The sequence below is a fragment of the Micropterus dolomieu genome, linkage group LG04 (genome assembly GCF_021292245.1).
Source record: "Micropterus dolomieu isolate WLL.071019.BEF.003 ecotype Adirondacks linkage group LG04, ASM2129224v1, whole genome shotgun sequence".
In the NCBI taxonomy this organism is placed as follows: Eukaryota; Metazoa; Chordata; class Actinopteri; order Centrarchiformes; family Centrarchidae; genus Micropterus; species Micropterus dolomieu.
In genome coordinates, this window is record NC_060153.1 from 21752180 (window position 1) to 21771483 (window position 19304).

The 19304-nt window shown below is 41.0% G+C and overlaps 2 protein-coding genes and 1 long non-coding RNA gene across 9 annotated transcripts in view; 1 reads left to right on the top strand and 2 right to left on the bottom strand.

Moving 5' to 3' along the window:
• Positions 1 to 6967, bottom strand: part of crebbpa (CREB binding protein a) — a 66662-nt gene extending 59695 nt beyond the window's left edge. For all 4 annotated transcript variants that reach the window (XM_046047085.1, XM_046047086.1, XM_046047084.1 and 1 more), the window contains exon 1: positions 6057 to 6967. In XM_046047085.1, the coding sequence (XP_045903041.1) occupies positions 6057 to 6144 (88 nt within the window). In that variant the 5' untranslated portion in view covers positions 6145 to 6967. The remainder of the gene's footprint in view (positions 1 to 6056) is intronic.
• LOC123969568 lies at positions 5954 to 9244 on the top strand. The gene is made up of 3 exons (XR_006824760.1): positions 5954 to 6876; positions 6997 to 7105; positions 8870 to 9244. It is a non-coding gene; the product is annotated as an uncharacterized LOC123969568 (long non-coding RNA).
• The window catches only part of adcy9 (adenylate cyclase 9), a 47667-nt gene continuing 36367 nt past the window's right edge, over positions 8005 to 19304 (bottom strand). Inside the window, exons 8-11 of one of the 4 annotated variants that reach the window (XM_046047089.1) lie at positions 16253 to 16395; positions 15683 to 15712; positions 14409 to 14694; positions 8005 to 13430 (exon numbers count right to left, since the gene is read on the bottom strand). In XM_046047089.1, coding sequence (XP_045903045.1) covers positions 12387 to 13430; positions 14409 to 14694; positions 15683 to 15712; positions 16253 to 16395 — 1503 coding nt within the window. In that variant the 3' untranslated portion in view covers positions 8005 to 12386. Of the gene's footprint in view, positions 13431 to 14408; positions 14695 to 15682; positions 15713 to 16246; positions 16396 to 19304 lie in introns of all 4 variants that reach the window. The other 3 variants (XM_046047087.1, XM_046047091.1, XM_046047090.1) reach the window with 3 other exon arrangements.

Here is a 19304-nt window from a genome sequence, read left to right on the forward strand (position 1 = left end):
AAACTTTTTGGCAACAATGCAAAACGTTATGTTTGGCGTAAAGGCAACACAGCTCATCACCCTGAACACACCATCCCCACTGTCAAACATGGTGGTGGCAGCATCATGGTTTGGGCCTGCTTTTCTTCAGCAGGGACAGGGAAGATGGTTAAAATTGATGGGAAGATGGATGGAGCCAAATACAGGACCATTCTGGAAGAAAACCTGATGGAGTCTGCAAAAGACCTGAGACTGGGACGGAGATTTGTCTTCCAACAAGACAATGATCCAAAACATAAAGCAAAATCTACACTGGAATGGTTCACAAATAAACATATCCAGGTGTTAGAATGGCCAGGTCAAAGTCCTGACCTGAATCCAAAATATATATATATATATATATATATATATATATATATATATAAAAAAACATACATATACACACACATATGTATATGTGTGTGTGTACACAGACACATCGAAAGCATCCCCTGCCCACCCGCACACGCCACAATTAGGGTGAGAAGAGAACAAGCGGAGTCTCAGACGTCCTAAAATGGACAGTGAACATTAAGCCAGGTAAAAAACAAGCCCTTCCCTCTTTGTCTCTTTATATTTACAGTTTCACAGGGCCAGGAGGCTAAGTACAGATTCCCACTGGCTATTGACAGATCTCATATCTCTCAGTCTTGGTGTAGGTTTAAACTAAATACGTCCTGATAACACAACTTATTCAACTTATTCGAAAAACCAAAATGCCAACGAATCAAGAGAGTCTGAGCCTGTTCACAGCAAAACTGTCATTCAAACCACAAACAACATCAAATGCTTGCAATGATTTGGTCTCCCCTCCTCCTTTCTCTCTGTCAGAAAATAAGCCTGTGAGTGAAATCACCTGGCACTGTACAGGAAGGATATATGAATGTAATTTTGACATGGTGAAATAAAACTAGATTTTTTTTAAAGAAAGAAATCTGTATACAGAGTGGAGGAGATATGATTGTCAGTGTGGAGCCATTGTAGCAGATAGGATTGGACAGGAACTAGACGGCCTATTTTAACACTGACAAAATAGTGAAATAGAAATGCAGTTTTCTACCGACAACACTTCAGAGGCCCAATAACCCTCACAAAGGAAAACTAACCTTTTTTTATCCATCTCTTCTGACATTGCTCAGTGACACACACTGACATCATTAATTGAAACAGCAGGATGTTGTGCGCTTTTAGGGTTCACTTGCTCCCAACAATGCGCGTTAGACTTTCTATTGTTTTTTTCTAAATGGTGTTTTCTGCTTTTTATATATAGTGACAGTAGAGAAAGAGTAAGGAAAGGCAGGTGAGACAGAGGGGATGACATGCAGCAATATGCCCAAGTCAGACTACAACCCAGGCCCCTGCAGTGTGAGCCTTGATATGTGGTACACTCTACCAGGGTGAGCTACCGGGCGCCTCAGACAGTCTAGTGACTGAACTTAACAGCTAAAGCATCTAGAAAAACTAATGAACACTAATAAAAATGATCATCAAAAAAAGAAAGTTTTAAAGGGTTAAATTCATGCTAAAATGCGTTCTTTGGCTTCGATGTATCCACCTCTCTCTGTCTTTAGTCTCGCTCAATTTTGTGATTGGTTACCCAACACAAGTAAGAGCCTATAAACATTTGCAAAATGGCAGATGCTCTGATGAGCTGTGTCAAAGCCATCCACACACACCTGCTGCCTTCCCTTCAATCAATATTACTGAAGTGGGAATAAATATCACAATCGGATGATCTGTTTCTATGAAGACACCTGACGAACGCATGTACAATATTACCTCTCTTTTATCTCTGTTTTTGGTCTCTACCAACTTCTGGGGGAAATATTTGGCTCTTTAGCTCCTAAATGCTCCACTATTTTCAAACTATGTTGATGCGTCCATAGTCCGGCGTCAAAGTCCACTGGATGCATCTCAGAAGCATTTAAGCAGCGGAGTGTGCAGCCTGTCCACCATTATTTACTTGTTTTTAATTTGTCCATTATGTGCTTCTACTACCTTTCACAGCTCTCTGTGACCCTGTTTTGTTCCGCCAACTTCAGGCTGCATTTCCCACAAGGAGCATTTCAGAATCAGAGCACTTTACCTGTCTTATTTTGCAGACATGTTTAGATTTTGTTTATTTGGTAATCAGTGTTTGCATTTTGTGCTTCTACTATGATTAAGTGGGCTACGTAGTTAAATGATTTCCTTTTGTGTCCGTTTTAACCGTGTTTGTTGTTTTACAATCGGGAGTCTCCACCGGGTGTTTTACTTACTCTTGTGTCTGACTGTAGGGAGAAGAGAATTCCGAGGAAGGTGCGACGCATATTTAAAATTTCTAATAATAATATTAGTGGTGATTAAAACCTGCTTTTACATGGCGGTTTAATGTGAGAAATTTTGAGTTTTTTGCCAGGGGGACGGGGTTTGACAATCATGATGCCTGCTCAACGGCGTGATGTCTGTCAGCCATCACGGAAGGACGATGGCATCGTCTAGCGTCACAACCCTATAATATGTTTTTCTATTTCATTAATTATTAAAACTTCCATCTAAAACATCACATTGCTGGCTAAGAAAACCATGTATATCAGATTGTACTAGTTGTGTAATTACACAACTTTTATTTCAATATCAGCATCATATATCGGCCATCGCTTGCCCTGCTCTCAACTGCTCCAACGAGCAGTATTAAAGACATTCCCAATTAGCCCGTGCTGTAAATTTTTTTTACCGCTTTACGTGGAAGGGTTTGTGGTGACACGAGACCCTCCATCTCCATTTTTTTTTCTCTGGGTTTTTCTGGTTGCCCACAGGCAGAAGCATAAATGGCTTCATTAGCGGCTGCGTCATGAGCATACTGGTCATGGTCATGACTGACACATGGAGCTGAAGTAAGATCTCAGCAGGGCATGTCTAAAATATTCAACCAAACACACCCTAACTTTGCCCGAGAAAAGAGGTCTAGGCCATCAGCCGATATAGACTACAATTAAAATAAAATCTATACGGCAGCTCTGGATGTGGATTAACACATTTTTAACAACACCTTAATAAAACCTATGAGCACTAACAATAAATTTCTTTGTGGACAGAGGGGCACTGGGAGCCCAGGGACCCTCCAGCGTGACACATGGCCTGGATGTTTGCTCGCTCCACTAGAATAAAAACGCACACAGAGCTTGACGGCATGAAAATATCACAAGTACAGAGACACTGCAAGCATATATGCTTTAACACACAATTATGAAATTACTCCCCATAAACTTGGGCTACATTAGACCCCAAAAGACATGCAACTCTAACCAGGCTCTTTACAAAAGGCAAAGGCCAGATGTCAGGGCAGAGGCGTGCTGCTCACAAAACTCCACGCACGACAAGTCATCAAAGAGTGAAAGCCAACTCTTTACCTGCGGTGATTTACGGCTGATGATAGTATCACCCAGTGCTGTCCCACGGGATCTGTTAGGTCCCAATTGTGACTGGCGAGAACCATAAAGAGTGGGCGGGGCAGGTTCAATGATTGATCACGGCAGACATGTGGTGCTTCTGCCATGTGTGATGGGCGTTGTAATTCATTGTTGTTGTGACAGCTGCTCTTGTTGAAAGACTGTCCAACTTAATTTTTTTTGCAGACTAGACAAAAATCAAACTCAATGAAGAACATGTGCAATTAGATAGACAGGATGGAAAACCATTTGCCAAGCCACAAACACACATGTACTTTGTACATAATGCACAATGTGCAACTGATCTACATCCCTACAACTTTACTTACAAATGATTCCAAAATATATTTTAAGTGTGACGGACCAATTATATTTGCGGACTATAAAACTTTAGACTGAGCAGACTGAGTAAGTACTTGTGTTCCAGACCTATGTTAAAAGCTGCTTTAATCAATTTTCTGACCACTACAGGGCTGACATTTTTCAAACCAAGTAAAATATTATTATTATATTACTGGCATATTAAGGTTTTATGGGTAATGTAATCATTTTTGTTACTTTTTGGCAACTCTTCAAAAAACTTTACCTGATGGACGTGTTGCTTTCTTCATCCACCCGCCTGGTACTTTTACCTGTTGTTTGGTACACTGGCTGTATACACCCCGTTCAGCAGTAGAGCTTTTTTGGCAGAAACAGTTGCCAACATGGTTTGAAGACATCAGCTCACACTCAACCATACAGTAAATGTGCAGGCAGTAAAAGCAAAACACAATGAGCTACAAGAGGCTTAACATTATGTCTGGGTGATCTTGATGATTTCCATCGATTTTAATAAAAACATTGATGTTTTTTCTGGCAATTTTTGCCTTTATTTGACAGAGATAGACAAGAAAGGCAGGGGAGAGAGGGGGGGGGGATGAGCTAACGGGCTGGGCACCCTGGTTAATGCAGCTTTAACAGGGTGAATTATGGGTTGTTTATGCCTTCATTTAGCTAGACTAGCAAGTTCCTACCTATCTGCCTGCCTTACACCCATGTCTGCTATTGTAAATCAGACCCAACAGTGTCTTGCAAACACAGTGTAGCCTGCTGGCTAATGTTGCCTGTTTTGTTGCTGCTGAGGAAATAAAATCCTAACAACCTCTTTAACACAGAAATTGGATCCAAGAGTCATCTGTCAAGCAGCCAAAAAACACACTGTTGCAGATTATCATCGTATCAGCAAACCCCAAAGAGACGTTTAGACCTAAATGTTTAAAACAGTCGGGGGGCATCTTTTTGGTCTGTTTACTACTCCTTTAACTACCTCCTATTTGCTTAGTTTATTTTATTTCATTATTTTTAAACTTACTCCAAGTTTATTTAAATCCTCGTTATAGTTGTTTCCTTTTCTTCAAAGTGTATTTTTCTTCAAAGTGCAGAACAGGTGTTCTACAAAAGGGATTTAGTATTATAATCAGGCTCAAGGTAATTCATAACTCCCATATCTCCTTTCAAACTTAAACCAATGTAGTCAGGATACCAAACAGAAAGACATTTCCTAATCCTGGTTACTTCCACAGAGCACACACATATAAATCATGTATCCCAACACATTTCATTTCAAGCAAGTGTGTGTGTGTGTGTGTGTGTGTGTGTCTCTCTCTCTCGCTCTACAGGGAGAAATGTCATATAAGAACCTTGCACAAAGTGTAACATTAACGCAATCAGCAAGAACTTCAGCAAATACAATATTTAAGCTACTGTACAATCAAAGGCAGTTTGATCAAATCCAGACTGGCCGTGGGTCGGTATGCTTCCTCGCAGGCACGCCTGATCATCACACTACACAGACCTGAATACTGAATGCAATAACTAATATGAAGCCTCTGTTCAAATGAATGGACCTGCTTTACAAGGACCACCCTGGAAACTTGGGTTAGCTATTTTAGACATGAATGCCTGACGCATAGTGTGCCCTGGATTAAAGTGGCATCTGGTTTTAGAACAGATGAGGTTTTCGAGGAGACTCTGCATTGAGCATGTAAGATAATCAGACTCTAAGATATCACTGTGTCTCCATCACGCCATCAGATCTATGATGAAAAATGATCTGTAACATTACAACTTCTCACGCAGATCACTCAGTGTCACACACCCAGTTACAACTTCAGCAGTCTAATACAACCCTGTAAGACATCTAACTTTATAATCTTTAACCACGTTCATGTTTTCTTCTGGTTTAGAGAGACGCTGACTTAACTGTGCTCTAATTTCTGGACACAGTAACTTAGTTAGCAGTGCTGCCTAACTGCGCTACACCTCATGGAGGTAGGATTTATAGCAGGGCTGTTATTAGGAGATTAGCAAGGCAAGTGTAGCTAATAAACTGGTATTTGAGTGTACATTAACGGCCCTTTCAATTTCATGCTCACCACAGAACCGAACCACAACACTGCAGTAAACCCAGTGACTAATTTACAAACAAGCCGCTCAGCACACCTCGCTGACCGGACGACTATAAACTGTGCTGCATGGGCGGTCAATACATTCATGAAACGACATCAGAGGGCAGTGTTAGGTGTGCATCTTAATGCTTTTGATGTTTACAAGTGCAGAGGCCTTTACCTGGTCCATCAGACGCTGACAGGGCAGGTGAATTGAGCTTCGGTCGCTTTGAGTTGGGAGGTCCGACGTCCAGCAGGTTTTCAGCCATAGTTGTTGTCTTGTCCGGCTGGTTGCTCAAGTTGATAATTCTGCTTACCTTCTGACAGGGAAGTTGTTCTATCAACCCGAAGCTTCCCGGTTAGCACATTAGCAAGCTGGCAGCCTGCTAACGTTAGCTAACAGGCTAATAGCTAGCTAATTGCCTGCTACCAGCTAAGTTAACTGTGTTAGCGTTAGCTACTCCTTGCTGCGAGAGTGAGCTTTCAAAAGAGATGCAATAGCGCCCCGCTTCGCCACCGCCATTCACCCCATGATAATCCAACACCCAACACCCACATTATTATCGTTAAATGACCCAACATAAAATATTCCCCATGTAAAAAGCGAACTTCAGTCTCACAATCCAATAAAATCAGGTTGGCTGCTGCACTCCGGGGGAAAGGTCGTAATATCTAGATGATCCAAGTACCCATTTTTGCGTGACGTCAAATTTCTTCATGCAAAAATCGCGCGAAGCTCCACAAAAATGCACAATTGCATGAAAATGCTGTATTTTTGCCAATCACTTCGAAAGTCACGATCTGGTCTCCGCTTGCCTACGGTAAACAATACGGCTCCCGAACGGCGACAGGGGCTGAATCGCCGCACTCTGAAGGGGAAATCAGATATACGGAGCTTTTTTGCCCGACGACCAACGATCCAATTCCCGTTTTTTCGCACAAAATGTCTCCGAGGCGATGTTAAGATTTCGTTTTCGGGAGAAGGACGCTGTCACATCGCGGTAAGGATGCTCGATTTCTACATTAAACCCAGTGTTGGGTCGAAATCCTAATTCCGAGCCACGACAAGATGGCGGCTGTTGATTCCTTCGATACAAAAAAGTTCTTTTTTTCTTTTCCAGATCGGCTGTGGAGGGGGAGGGGCCGCGCAATCACGCCCTACGTGAAAACACCGCTCCCGCTGACCGCTGGGAGCGCCACAGCACCGCCAAAGACACAAGCAATTCACAAGTCCGTCCCTTCAACTTCTTACAAGTACATAATATTATAATAAGTATAATGTAAAAATATTGAATGTTAAAATATTTACAAATATTTTGAGAATATATTATATCTCTGTGGTGCATATCTTTTTCTCAGTTAAATCTTAAATCTTGTAAATCTATAGCATCAGTTCAGATATCTAGCCACACTCAACAGGTACAATGCCATAATTGTATATAATTATATTATAACCTAGACTGACATTATGTATTTTTTAGTCTGATGTTTCACAGGATCTGGATTTATTTTAATAACGATAATGTAATTTTCTGCAAATAAGCACAGCTACAACAAAAATACACAAAAAACATCTTAGAAAACACTTGTTTGCAGGTTCGCTTTTTCATCACATTTTGCTTATCTCTTCTATTTGACATTTTCCCACTTCACGGTCGGTCTTTAGATGTCTACTCCTGCTGTGCTTTAGCTTTAATGCTATAGGTGAAGAACTACAGATGTCAAAAGCAAATTTATATGTATATAGGTTCTGGCAGTGAATATTTAGTCAAATATAGCGTGTAGATGCACACTGTATAAGCTGCATTCTAGGCATCAGGTGGCTTCCACCTTACTGACAATGTTGGGACTATCCGGATGCCTTTGTAAAACTGGGCCAACCTGCAATGTGCACTTTGCCTCTGAATTAATGTCCATATATCTCAGCAATTTAAAAACCTAACAAACTGACAGTTCAATTACCAGGCTAATGTGTATACATGGTGTGACAAACTCGTCTTCACTTTATACTTCACAGTGCACTCAACAGTTTTCTGCTTGGAGATTTATTTCTCTCATACTGAAAAAAAGTTAGAAAGTTAGAAAATCATAACACTCACACTTACTCAAATAGACACACATTGAATCAATTTGATAATACGTCTCTTTTTCATTGTTTTCTGGCAAAATCTGACACATGCACATGTATAAAAAAAATCATATGTGACATAAAATAACTGCATATGTACAAACACTGAGTGCTTTGTGCAAATGTGTACAGATTACGATCATGTGTTGATAAATGATACATGGGTAATGTGCACAAAACATACATAATACATCTCATTCATGAACATAAATCGAATACACAAAGATTTTAAATCAAACAACTCCGTCTTATTTTTGTCCCAGTGTATTTAAAAACACATACGGGTTGAATTTACTAGAAAGTGTATAATAGAAAGATGTGGAGCTGTCACCATTTAAATGAGTGATTAGGCAATGCTAATTTTGCTGTGATGATTTGAACAAGTGCTTAAAAAATACGTTCTACGACCTTTTTCTGTCACAAAGCAGAAACACACCTTCTCAACGATGACTGAACGCCTTAAACTTCTCAATGCTCTTGGCTGCTTTCTTGCTTGCATTTTTTTAACAGGATCGCTGGACGTCTGGGGACACTTATTTCCCTTTGCCAAAACTAAAACAAATCTTGTCATACACACATCATCCATCAATACGCTGTCAGAGAAGGACAAAATCCAAGTAACCTTAAAAGAGCAAAGCCTAGTGATTGGAAGGATAGTGCGTGTTGGCAATGCAGGCTTAATGTTCGCTGCAGAAAAGAATGATATTGAAGTCAGTTGAAAGGACAATAGTATGGTGCAGAATCAAACTGAAAATGTAGTGCTCATACTTTCCCATGCAAGATCACACACCCTTAAACCCCCGTTGCATCACAGATCACAGAGGCAGCAGTGTTCACTTTAATATTTTATTTATACCTGTGTACAGATGTGCGCTACTGGAGAGACGGTGTGCCCATGAACCTGCGGAGTCCCACACCTCTGTGCACGCTAGGGCTACAGCGACACGGCCTGAAAATCACGAAGAATTATCTAACAACGTGAGGCAGGAGGTTAACAGGAGTGTGATTCTGGATGTCATCTGTTTTCATAACTTTGGCAAACTTGAGCGCGCTGAGAATATGCAACGAGAGGTGCTGTATATTTTAAATTGCAATGAAAAAGCTCACGTAGCTATTTTTGTGTCTCACTCTAAAGTGACAGCGGATTTTTATGGGGATTTACGGTGCTAGGGTTATAATGATTATATGATACAAATAACCACAGCTCACACACACTGATTAAACATATTACTAATTTAAAAGGCACTGGTTGTGTTATGTTTGGAGGTAAACAATGATGCTTTTCATGCCACAGGTAGAGGCGGCTAAATAAACAGGGATCAAAAGGAGGAACCGTCTCTATCTGTGTGTGTGTGGCCATCGCTTCTCATGGCAAGATTCTGCAGCCAAAATGTTGACCTGTCTCTATAAAATGTGGTGGTGATATGTTTCTGCAGGATCATTATACAGAGTTTAAACTTCACGGCTTTCTTTTCTCTGTTTTAAAGAATGCAGCTTTGTGCGTATAATTCTACATATAAGGCAGCAACAGCAAACAGTTAAAAAGTGAACCATGTAGTTGATTCATTTTACCTTTTGCATCATATTTTGATCTTTTCTGTGTTATTTACTTGGAATAAAAATGAAACATCTTTCTCAAACACATACACGCACGAAAAGTGTAAGGGGGGGGGGGACAAGTGCTTTCAGGAGTAAAGAGCAAAGAGCTAATCAATTGTAACACCACCACACTATTCCAGGCGACTAATCACAGAATGAAAGAACTGGAAAAGAGCAAAAACAAAACAAAAAATAGATGGAATTTGTCCAAAAACAAAGTTGCAGCAAAACCCGCACAATGAGCATAATCTCCTCAAACATACAATCATAATCTATCATCATTATGAAAACAGCATGATAAAAAAAACTTTCTGAAAACCAACATACTCAAAAATACAGTCATACTTTTAGGCACCACACAACAATCAGCTAGTTTAGGTTGCACTGCACCTATAGATCACTCAATTAAAGTGGCACAATTTAAGTATATTGATACAGTAGAGGGCCCCCTCCCTATAAAGGCTGAGGAAGGATGAATTTAAAAGTCCCACCCCTATCAACAGCAAGTCACACAGCTAAAGGCAGACAATATTTAACTATTGAATACATCTATAGTGATGGACTGACCAATATTTGTTTTTTCTTCTGGCAATGAAGGCAGCGAATGGAACGTCACATAATTTGAGTGTGAGGTTTTACACACAGTACTGTAGAAACTGTAGTTCATCTGTGCTATGACACTTTAACCAACAGCAATGTGGACCACCCTATCATCTATCATGAGCTACACAGTGATTGTCCCTTACAGTCCCACTTCAAGTGATACTCAAAATCTTTAGTAGTATCAAACTCTCACCCCGCCATAAGCTTTAGTCTTAATTAACAAATCCCATGAAACTACCCTACTAACAAGTGTTGTCTGAGGTCAAAGCCTGATATAGTTTATTCCTCTGTGCCTCTCACTGTTGTCTAAAAATGGATAAAGACACATCAATGAGACCATCGTTACACTGGGTGTCACTTCCTTCATTGCAACCAACAAGGGGTCTGTAGCTTTATTTTGAGTCAATCCCACGTACACCGTCCTGCTGCTATAAATGCTCACTAGCACACCAAATCAGGAACTGAGAGTACTCCCTAACAAATGCAGTATTTACTCCTAGGGACGCCTTGTGTAGGCGTTAAAGCTAGGGTAGGTAACATAGAAACTATCAAGAGACAGCAATATTTTCAAAGAATACAACCAAAATAACTCCCACCCTCTCCCTTCAGTCCTCCCTCCAAAGCCACTCCCACAAAACACATTTTCATGTGCAGTGAGTGCACGGGCAAAGTGCACGCAGACAGGTAGGTAGGTAGGCTAGCCAAATTATTTCATGCTTATTACACTCCTGCGACAGCCTCATATTGGAGATTTTTGTGTCAAAGCATTTTATTTATTGACCGCTGTCAGGGTGTAAAGAGAATTTCAACAAATATAACAAAATATGCTTCTGAAATAAATGACCCACCCCAGCTTTAGGCTGCAGCCATGAACCGCAACATCCCTCATTTCATGTATGGCCTGGCAACATTGTTGTATGTCATTCCCCATCTCTCTCTCTCTCTCCCCTTGTTACCCTACTGTCTGCTATAAAGAAACAGGCGCAAAATGCCCCAAAACACATTTTTTAAAAAGACTACATTACCCAGCTGTTGGGATTTTGGCTGAGAGCCATAGACAGGGTAAGGAAGTCCCAAAGTATTCAGAGAAGGACTAACACACTGTTTTGGTCTTTTCATGGGATTTGCTAACAACAAAAATACAGAGTATGGCTAGGTAAAGGCAGGTTTGTAGTTTTCATTTTAGCCTACGGGTTTACGGATAGACAGCAAAGACGGATTATGCTGCAGGATTGGTCTACAGGGGGTGAGTGTTTAATGCTCAAAATACTTGGGTGGAGTATCACTTTAAGCTTATTTATTTAAAGTGCCTTCCTGCGTTTGTGATAATTTCACTTTTCAAAACCATATTTTCTTCTAAATCTACATTCCCTTTTGATTGTATTTGTTGTGAAAGAAAATAACTCTGTTTAAACTTTCTTAAAAGCTATTCCACGGTACTAACTACCAAATACAAGTGGTCGAGAAAACACTGTGCAAGACCTGTGCTTAAAATGTGCATTTAGCTGCTACACAAACTAAAATCTATGCAGCCTGCTTTTTAGCATGTCCCCTTTTTACCGAGACTCTGGAACAAATGAATACTGTATTAAGCCCTCGTGTCAAATCAGAACACATAAATTAACAATGCTTCATGTGATTCCCTCATTCTTCCCACAGTTCCCTGCTCATTATGCTGCACTGGCACTTTATTTATAGAATCTAAAATTGTTTTCCCTAAGTAAGGTCAAGACTTGGATCAAGTTAAAAGAAATGATATGGCACAACAATAAGTTGTTTTTAAAGAAATACTTGCATTGAAAATAAAAGCATGGAGCAAGAAACCACAGCATGTTCTGCAATCTAAGATCGTAAAAACTTTGTTCAGTATTGAGATTTGTTCGTTCATTGTTCTAGTCTTGAAGGCACTTAACAACTAAAACAAACAAGAAAAAACATCAACAACACCACCAGCAAAACGTCCTTCCCTCCGAACCCCTTTCAGCATTCTCACCTATACACTGCTGTGCTCAACACAGGTCTAACCCACCCCAGCACTCAGGCAACATTTTTATAGCCACTGTAGCCACTGTTTATGTTGCAGTGACAAACTCCCTCTTCTTCATCCATGCCCACATCTGCAGTCAGTCCTGGAGAGGCAGAAGCTGGGGGGCAGAAGACAGGGGAACAGGAGAGGAGGGATCAGAGACGAGCATAAAACTCCTCGTTGAGTTGCGTTAGCTCGTTGGCCTCCTCTTCATCCTCCTCTTCTTGAAGTGCGAGAGGAGCAGGCTGCACCTGGGAGGGCACTTGTGCAGCACTAGGCTCTGAGCCTAGTTCAGAGTGTGGTGGGAGATGAAGGTCTGTGGCAGGTGACTGCCCAGGGAGGTGTGAAGCGTCCCTATATCCTTCCTCCCTCACCTCTGTTGGCTTAGTTTGGAAAGCTATTGAAGGCCGCACAGCGCTTTGTGGTTGAGGAGGGAGTGTGGAAAGAGAGGAAGGAGGAGGCGGAGTGGAAGAAGAGGGAGGAAGAGCTGCTGCCTGGGCAACAGATCCTGAAGTCTTATTGGCTGTTGATGCCATGGACAAGGGTCCGACGCTGGTATCCAGCTCCGTTCGATCTTGACATATACTTTCCCCACTTTTGGGGTACAGAAAGGTCCTCATTTGACCTTTGCCCTTAACATTCACAGTGCCTCTATAGTCAAACTCTAAGCCCATTGCACTGAGCACAGCATGGCTCTCCTCGCTCACCTGCACACGACACTCCACGCCGGTTGAGTCCATGCGGCTGGCAATGTTGACCGTGTCTCCCCAGATGTCATAGAGCAGCTTAGTGGTGCCTATCACCCCTGCCGTCAATGGGCCGTGGTTAAATCCAATACGGAGCTTGAAGCCAAAACCCAGCATGTTCTTGTTGAAGTCATCCAGGACGCCCATCATCTCCAGGGCAAAGTTGAAAAGTGCCCTCAGGTGAGCGTGTGGAGAGTCATCATCATTCTCAGCCAGCTGCTGGACATTCAGTCCGGACGCCGCCATGTAGGTGGCACCGATTGTCTTGATTTTTTCAACACTTTTGAATTCAGGTTTGCGGAGGAGCTCGTCAAAGTCCCCAATTAGCTCGTTGAGGACGCGGTAGCACTCTTTTCCACCCTCGTAGCTCTCTTCATAGAACTCACTGAAATTTACAATACTGGCAAAGATCACGCCCACACTGTCATGGTTCTTGGAATAGCTCTGGGTCACCTGAGGAAACAACGTGACAAAGATGCCCACATTACAATGGGCTAAATTAAGAGAGAAATGTGTTGAATATTTTGAACACTAAAATGTGTGTATATTTATGATGACAGTGATGATGAATGGTTAATATCCTAAACTTTCATCTCCTTCATTCAAGAAAAAAATACTAAGAAGAATGCATTTTTGAATTTCCTTTAAAATATTGTTTTCTGGATTACAAAACAAGAAAAAAGTATATGTATTAAAGGGTAAGTTTTGTATTTTGCAACCTGGAAATCTATTTTTCCACATTTTTGTGTCTGTGTGACTAAATGGGACATAATTGTTTTTTACATTGGTCCAGTACTGAGAGAGCGAGCTGCAGTCAGCAGCTGCGAGACAGGACTGCATGCAATGTAATCCTTGCAGGCAATTGCATCCTGTCAAAGTATGTCCACTAAAGCGCTTGTCTTTGCCACTGACAGGCTCAGATTGTTATTGTCTGACAACATTATGGAAATGATCCCTACAGAGATAGACCTTTTTTTTTTTTTTTTTTTTTTAAAGAGTAAGATCCTTTTTGTTTAACAAGAAACAGTCACTATATCACTATCGTCAAAGCCACCAGACAAAAAACCTCTCTGGTCTAATGCTGCCTCAGTTGGTTCATTTGTTTATATAATTGTGTGACTTTGGTTTCTGGTTAAACAAAAAGGATCTTACTCATTAAAAAAAGGTTTATATCTGTAGGGATCCTTTCCATAATGTTGTCGGGCAATAACAATCTGAGTCTTTCAGAAACAAAAACTTCAGTGGATGTACTTTGACGGGGCGCAATTGCCCAAAAGGATTACACTGTAGCCCTGTTTTGTTTCTGCCGACCACGACGCAGTCGCTTAATACTGGACCAAATTTTATTTTATTTTATTTCCCATTTAGTTTTGCTCTGATAACCTTTTTATAAAAGTATTTTTTTGTTTTTGTTTTAACAACTGCAAAAACCTTGAGCTGGTCAGCGACATGGATCGGGATGATGTTGCCCAGTAGCCACTCAGCCTGGTCTCGCATCGTCTGGATCTTGGAGCGGTGTTTGTCAGCCTCTAAGTTGCCATGGTAATGGAGACGGTAGCTGACCTCAAACTCACGGTTGAGGAACCAGACCAGGAGAAGGAGCAGAAAGAAGGCTAGGACAGCCTCTGGGACCAGAAGGTCAAGAGGTCGCGGGGGAGGGTCAGGGCCAGGAGTGACTAATGCCGAACCACCGTCACTGGATGTGGAGATGTTCAGTCTGAGCGAGAAAACGGGGACAACAGAAGAAAAGTCAGAGTGATTCAAGCTGAACATACAGATGGCAAACACCAGCACAGCAAAACAGGCAAACAAGGATTAAGTGGAGAGAGTAAGGAACATACTGGTAACCCCTGACACACAGAAAGAAAACTGCTACTAGTGTTTTACCTTGCATTTAACGGCCAAATTTGTTGTGAGGATGTGTATGCTACATGTAGATGACATGGCATCCTGATGAATTATTTCCAGTGCCGCCTTAATAAAGTTTGATAACAGGATTTTATTAGAGTCTGCCCTTCAAAATCAATGAGCTCAAGTGTAATTCTAGACAAACAATTTAACACCAATGTTCACATTCATTATCGATTAGGCAAAAATACTTATTTCTCCACCAGCCTCAATAAATAACACCTAATGCTCACAACTAGCTGACTACCTAGCTACACTTCCATGCCCATTCATCTATCTTTAACGGAAATACAACATGTTTATCCTGCTTCTCTGGGGTTGTTGTCAAAAAGCATTCTGGGAGTGGGAAATAATCTTGGTCTGCAGACTACTCATTTTAAAGCAGAAGTCTGACCATTGAAACTGTGTATCATCTTCTTCGTTTACAAAGCAAAGCCAAACAAAATGCAAACTAATTAAGAAACTGACTTCTGCAGGAAGAAGTCAAAAAAGTCTTGTCTTGCCCTGTCTCCTCCTGAGTAGTGTAGTTGGTTAACTTGTGGCTCTAATACAAAATTCAAGCCATGAATGAGTCATGTCCACCACCAGTGACATTTAACAGCCATTACTACTGGCTGCACGCAGGGAGGGACAGAGGAGAGAGAGAAGGGTAGGGAATACAGAGCAGAAAGCCTGAGAGTGAGTAAAAGCCAGAGAGAGCTGCAGTTATGAAAAATATAAAAGAGAGCCAACGCTCCTGTTGACCCTTCAAATGTCACTCATCCATCAAACCCCTCTGTTTCCACGGAGACACTCACCCATGAACTGGAAAGCGGTTATTACCGGAGCTGAAAGACGACGGGGAGTGGTGTCAGTCAGGAGAAAGGACGAGTCACACAAGCACACACACAAACACACACATGAGCTAACATATATAATAAAGATCCTCTTCACTGGCTGAAGCACAGGTAGATGGTAGAGGTATGTAGTACCAAACCAACTGGGTGAATTACAATGTTTGAGAATAATGAATGAATGTGTACATTTGTTGATGAATTAATATGTGGAGTCCAAACTTACAGAGGATTGTACCGAGTAAAATATGTGTAAACATGTCTACATGCAAGCTGTACATTTGTGTTTTCACATTATGTTCTTTCACTTTCACTCTGCTTATAAACTATTACTCCCCACGTTGATTTCTTAGACATTTTGTAGTGCTGCAGGATGATCAGCATTTGCATATAGTCTTTTAGTTGAATGCCACACTGTGTGCATACCTTGGATGGTATAACTTTGTATACATGCGTACTTGTACTCCTGCATGTGAATGTGTGTACTGTATGTCTACATACGGTATTTGTGTGTGTGCAAGTGCTCACCTGTACCTGTGCAAGGGGCTGTACAGCAACAGCAACAGGGTGACCCCTGTAGCAGTAGCCAGGACTGAGCGCATCCAAAAACTTAGCTGACAGAAGTTACAATACTGGATGATGGCCAGGATGGTGGCACAGCACAAGAACATGGTCACCTGGAGAGAAAAAAAGGCTAGTGACTTTGGGACAATGGGGAAGGACAATGCTGTGAAGAGTAAAACAGAACAAATAGCTCAGTCAAGCTTGTGAGACTCAATTGAGTTGTGTGTATGCTTTTTCACCAGAATTAAAGAAAAAACTAAATTTCCATGATGTATTCATTATCCAACTGGGGTCGCTCAAAACACCATATTGTGTAAGAAAAAGTAATATCGGTATTTTTTTTAAATGTTAGATGACATTAAAACTGTAAAACAAGCATGTTCTGTCTAAGACAATTATTGTTTATAAATACTTCAAATAAATAATACATCACTGCTTCAAGCTAATGCAGACCAATGTTCTCCCCAAAAACACGCTTCAGCTCATTCAGGATGCTGCTGCTAGAGGCCAATCAAAAACCAAGAAAGGTGAACACATCACACCGGTTCTCAGGTCTCTTCACCAGCTTCCAGCATGTCAGAGAATAGAGCTTAAAGTGATGCTGCTTGTCTATAAATCTCTCAGTGGCTTAGGACGAAAACACATCTCTGACTGTCTTTTGACATATGAACTCTCTCGGCCTCTCAGGTCATCAGGTAGAGGTGCTGCTAACTGTTCCCAGAGTGGAAACTTAACATGCAAGCAGCATTTAGTTATTGAGCGCCACAGAGCTGTAACAAACTTCCAGAGAATATTAGACTTGCACCAACTTTGACCACCTTTAAATCCTGGTAGAAAAACTGTTATGTTCTGCACTGACAGAACCTTAAATACTCATCAAAACCATATTTCCCCCTATCCAGTATTTATGTCTCTGTTCCTGACGTTTTATTTTCCTTTAAAAAGGTTTCTATTTTATTTCTATCAAATTGTTTTTATGCTGTTAATGTCTTTTTTAAGTTTTTAATTATGTAAAGCACTTTGAATTGCCTTTTGAACTGTAGGCATATTTTCTGTTTTAGTTTCAGTTTTTGTTTTCTATAAATAGTAGGACAAGTCTAGAGATAAATTTTTTTAAATTTTAGTGTAGTTTTATTTGTATAATCACAGGCATTTCTTACGTAAGATTAAAAAGAAGATTCAAACGTCTCTTTCCTCATGAAGATGCGGGTATTTATTTTCGCACTTCAAGTCCTGCCACACAGTAACTATTATGGTAGAAGACAAGAAGGCAGGTGTTACTGTTACTGACCATGTCAAGGCTGGCCCTGACAGTGTTGGAGCCCTAGGCGAGATCTGAAAATGGTGTGCCCCCCCCACCCCCCCACCCCCCCAACCCCATACCGAATCCTAAAAAGTCCACCACAGGGGTTGGGATCATTAGTCCTCTATCCTCAGGAATTGTTTAAAAGATTCAGCAGCCAAACTCACAATTTTAGCATGTAAAGATGAAAAGCCAAGTCAATAATCATGGTTAGTAATGAAGAAGTGTGATCAGCCTCCACATCATAGCCTAATTTGGACTTAACCTAACCTGGTATCTGGGAATGTATCTCCCCATAAATAAACTGTGTGTCAACCTAGAGACTGTTTTCTTGCATTGTAGTGAATTTACGGGGTAATTTTCCTAAAATGCAAGAGCATTGGTTTAGTTTCATCGGTGGGGGAGACAAATGAAGACAAGGGTCTGGGAAAAACTTTAAGCATTAAAGACTTAATTTCCTGCATTCTTTTTTGGACATTTTCACTTGGGGGCTTACTCAAATTTGTTGCCAGAGGTTAGAGATAGGGACTCGAGTTTGAGACTCGAACTCGAGTCCGACTTAAATCGCACACACGGTGACTTCAGACTCTACTTGAGACTCGTCCTCAAAAGTTTAGCTCAACATTGGCCTTCTAAAGTTAGCCTGCTTCTTGTTTTAGCTACGAACTACGGGAGGTTACCTCTGACTGTCGTTCGTGATGAAAAGATGAATGAGCGTTTGTTTGTTTGCCAAACTTGTGTTGGTCGATTAACATAATCATTTACGTCCCCCTGGCTGCCTTCACGTTAATTATTAATGTTTATATAGTTAACGTTACACTGGTTTGAGATTCTGGGTGATTTACAGTAGTTAATAAGCTGTCATTAATTGCATTGCACATTGCATGGTTGTGCTCTGTAAATGAAAAACAGGTTAAAGGTTGAAGAGTATTAATAAAAGCGACATTGCGCTGCATTTTTAAGCAAATACGATCAAGGCACATGATAAATGAATGTACAGTCATCAGTCAATCAGGCATAGCACATAATTTAATGTAATTTCCTACATACAATAGAGGACTGTATCCCTTCATTCTGACAGGATTAGCTACAGACAACTCTCCTAGACAAAAGTATCTCCAATCAGGTCTTTCTGGCCCAGAGACATATCACATATCTTTTCTCTGTATTTAATTTAACTGGTATCTAAAATTTAGATGTCAGATGCAAAAAACCTTCATTAATCAAATGCAAGGAAAGATATTTCATTGTCAGAAAAGGGAGGAAATACCTATTTTCTTCAATGTATTTGATGTAAAACATGCTGATTTGGGCTCTCAGAAATAAACATGGATCTATTCAAGCAAACCCACATTGAGAGAGCAGTAGAAATTTGGGGGCATTCACAGGTTGTTAATGATAAAATTGACAGGATAACATCTTTTCCCCTCTCATCCCTATACATATCCTCCCCCACCGGCACTGTTATTGGGGTTTATATCTTCAAAGCCATTAAAGTCCAGAAAACTGCATGTCTAATTAACAACCCTCCTTGAGACTACCGCTTTGATCTGCAAGCCCCGAAGAGATGGCAAGAGGGGGGGGGGGGGGGGGGGGGGGGGGGGGGGGGGGGGGGGGGGGGGGGGGATGATAGGGAGAACCTTGATTAAAGTAAGATGCATGCGCCTCTATGAATCAGAAAATATAAATCAAGAGTCAATGTAGCAGTGTGGATCTCGG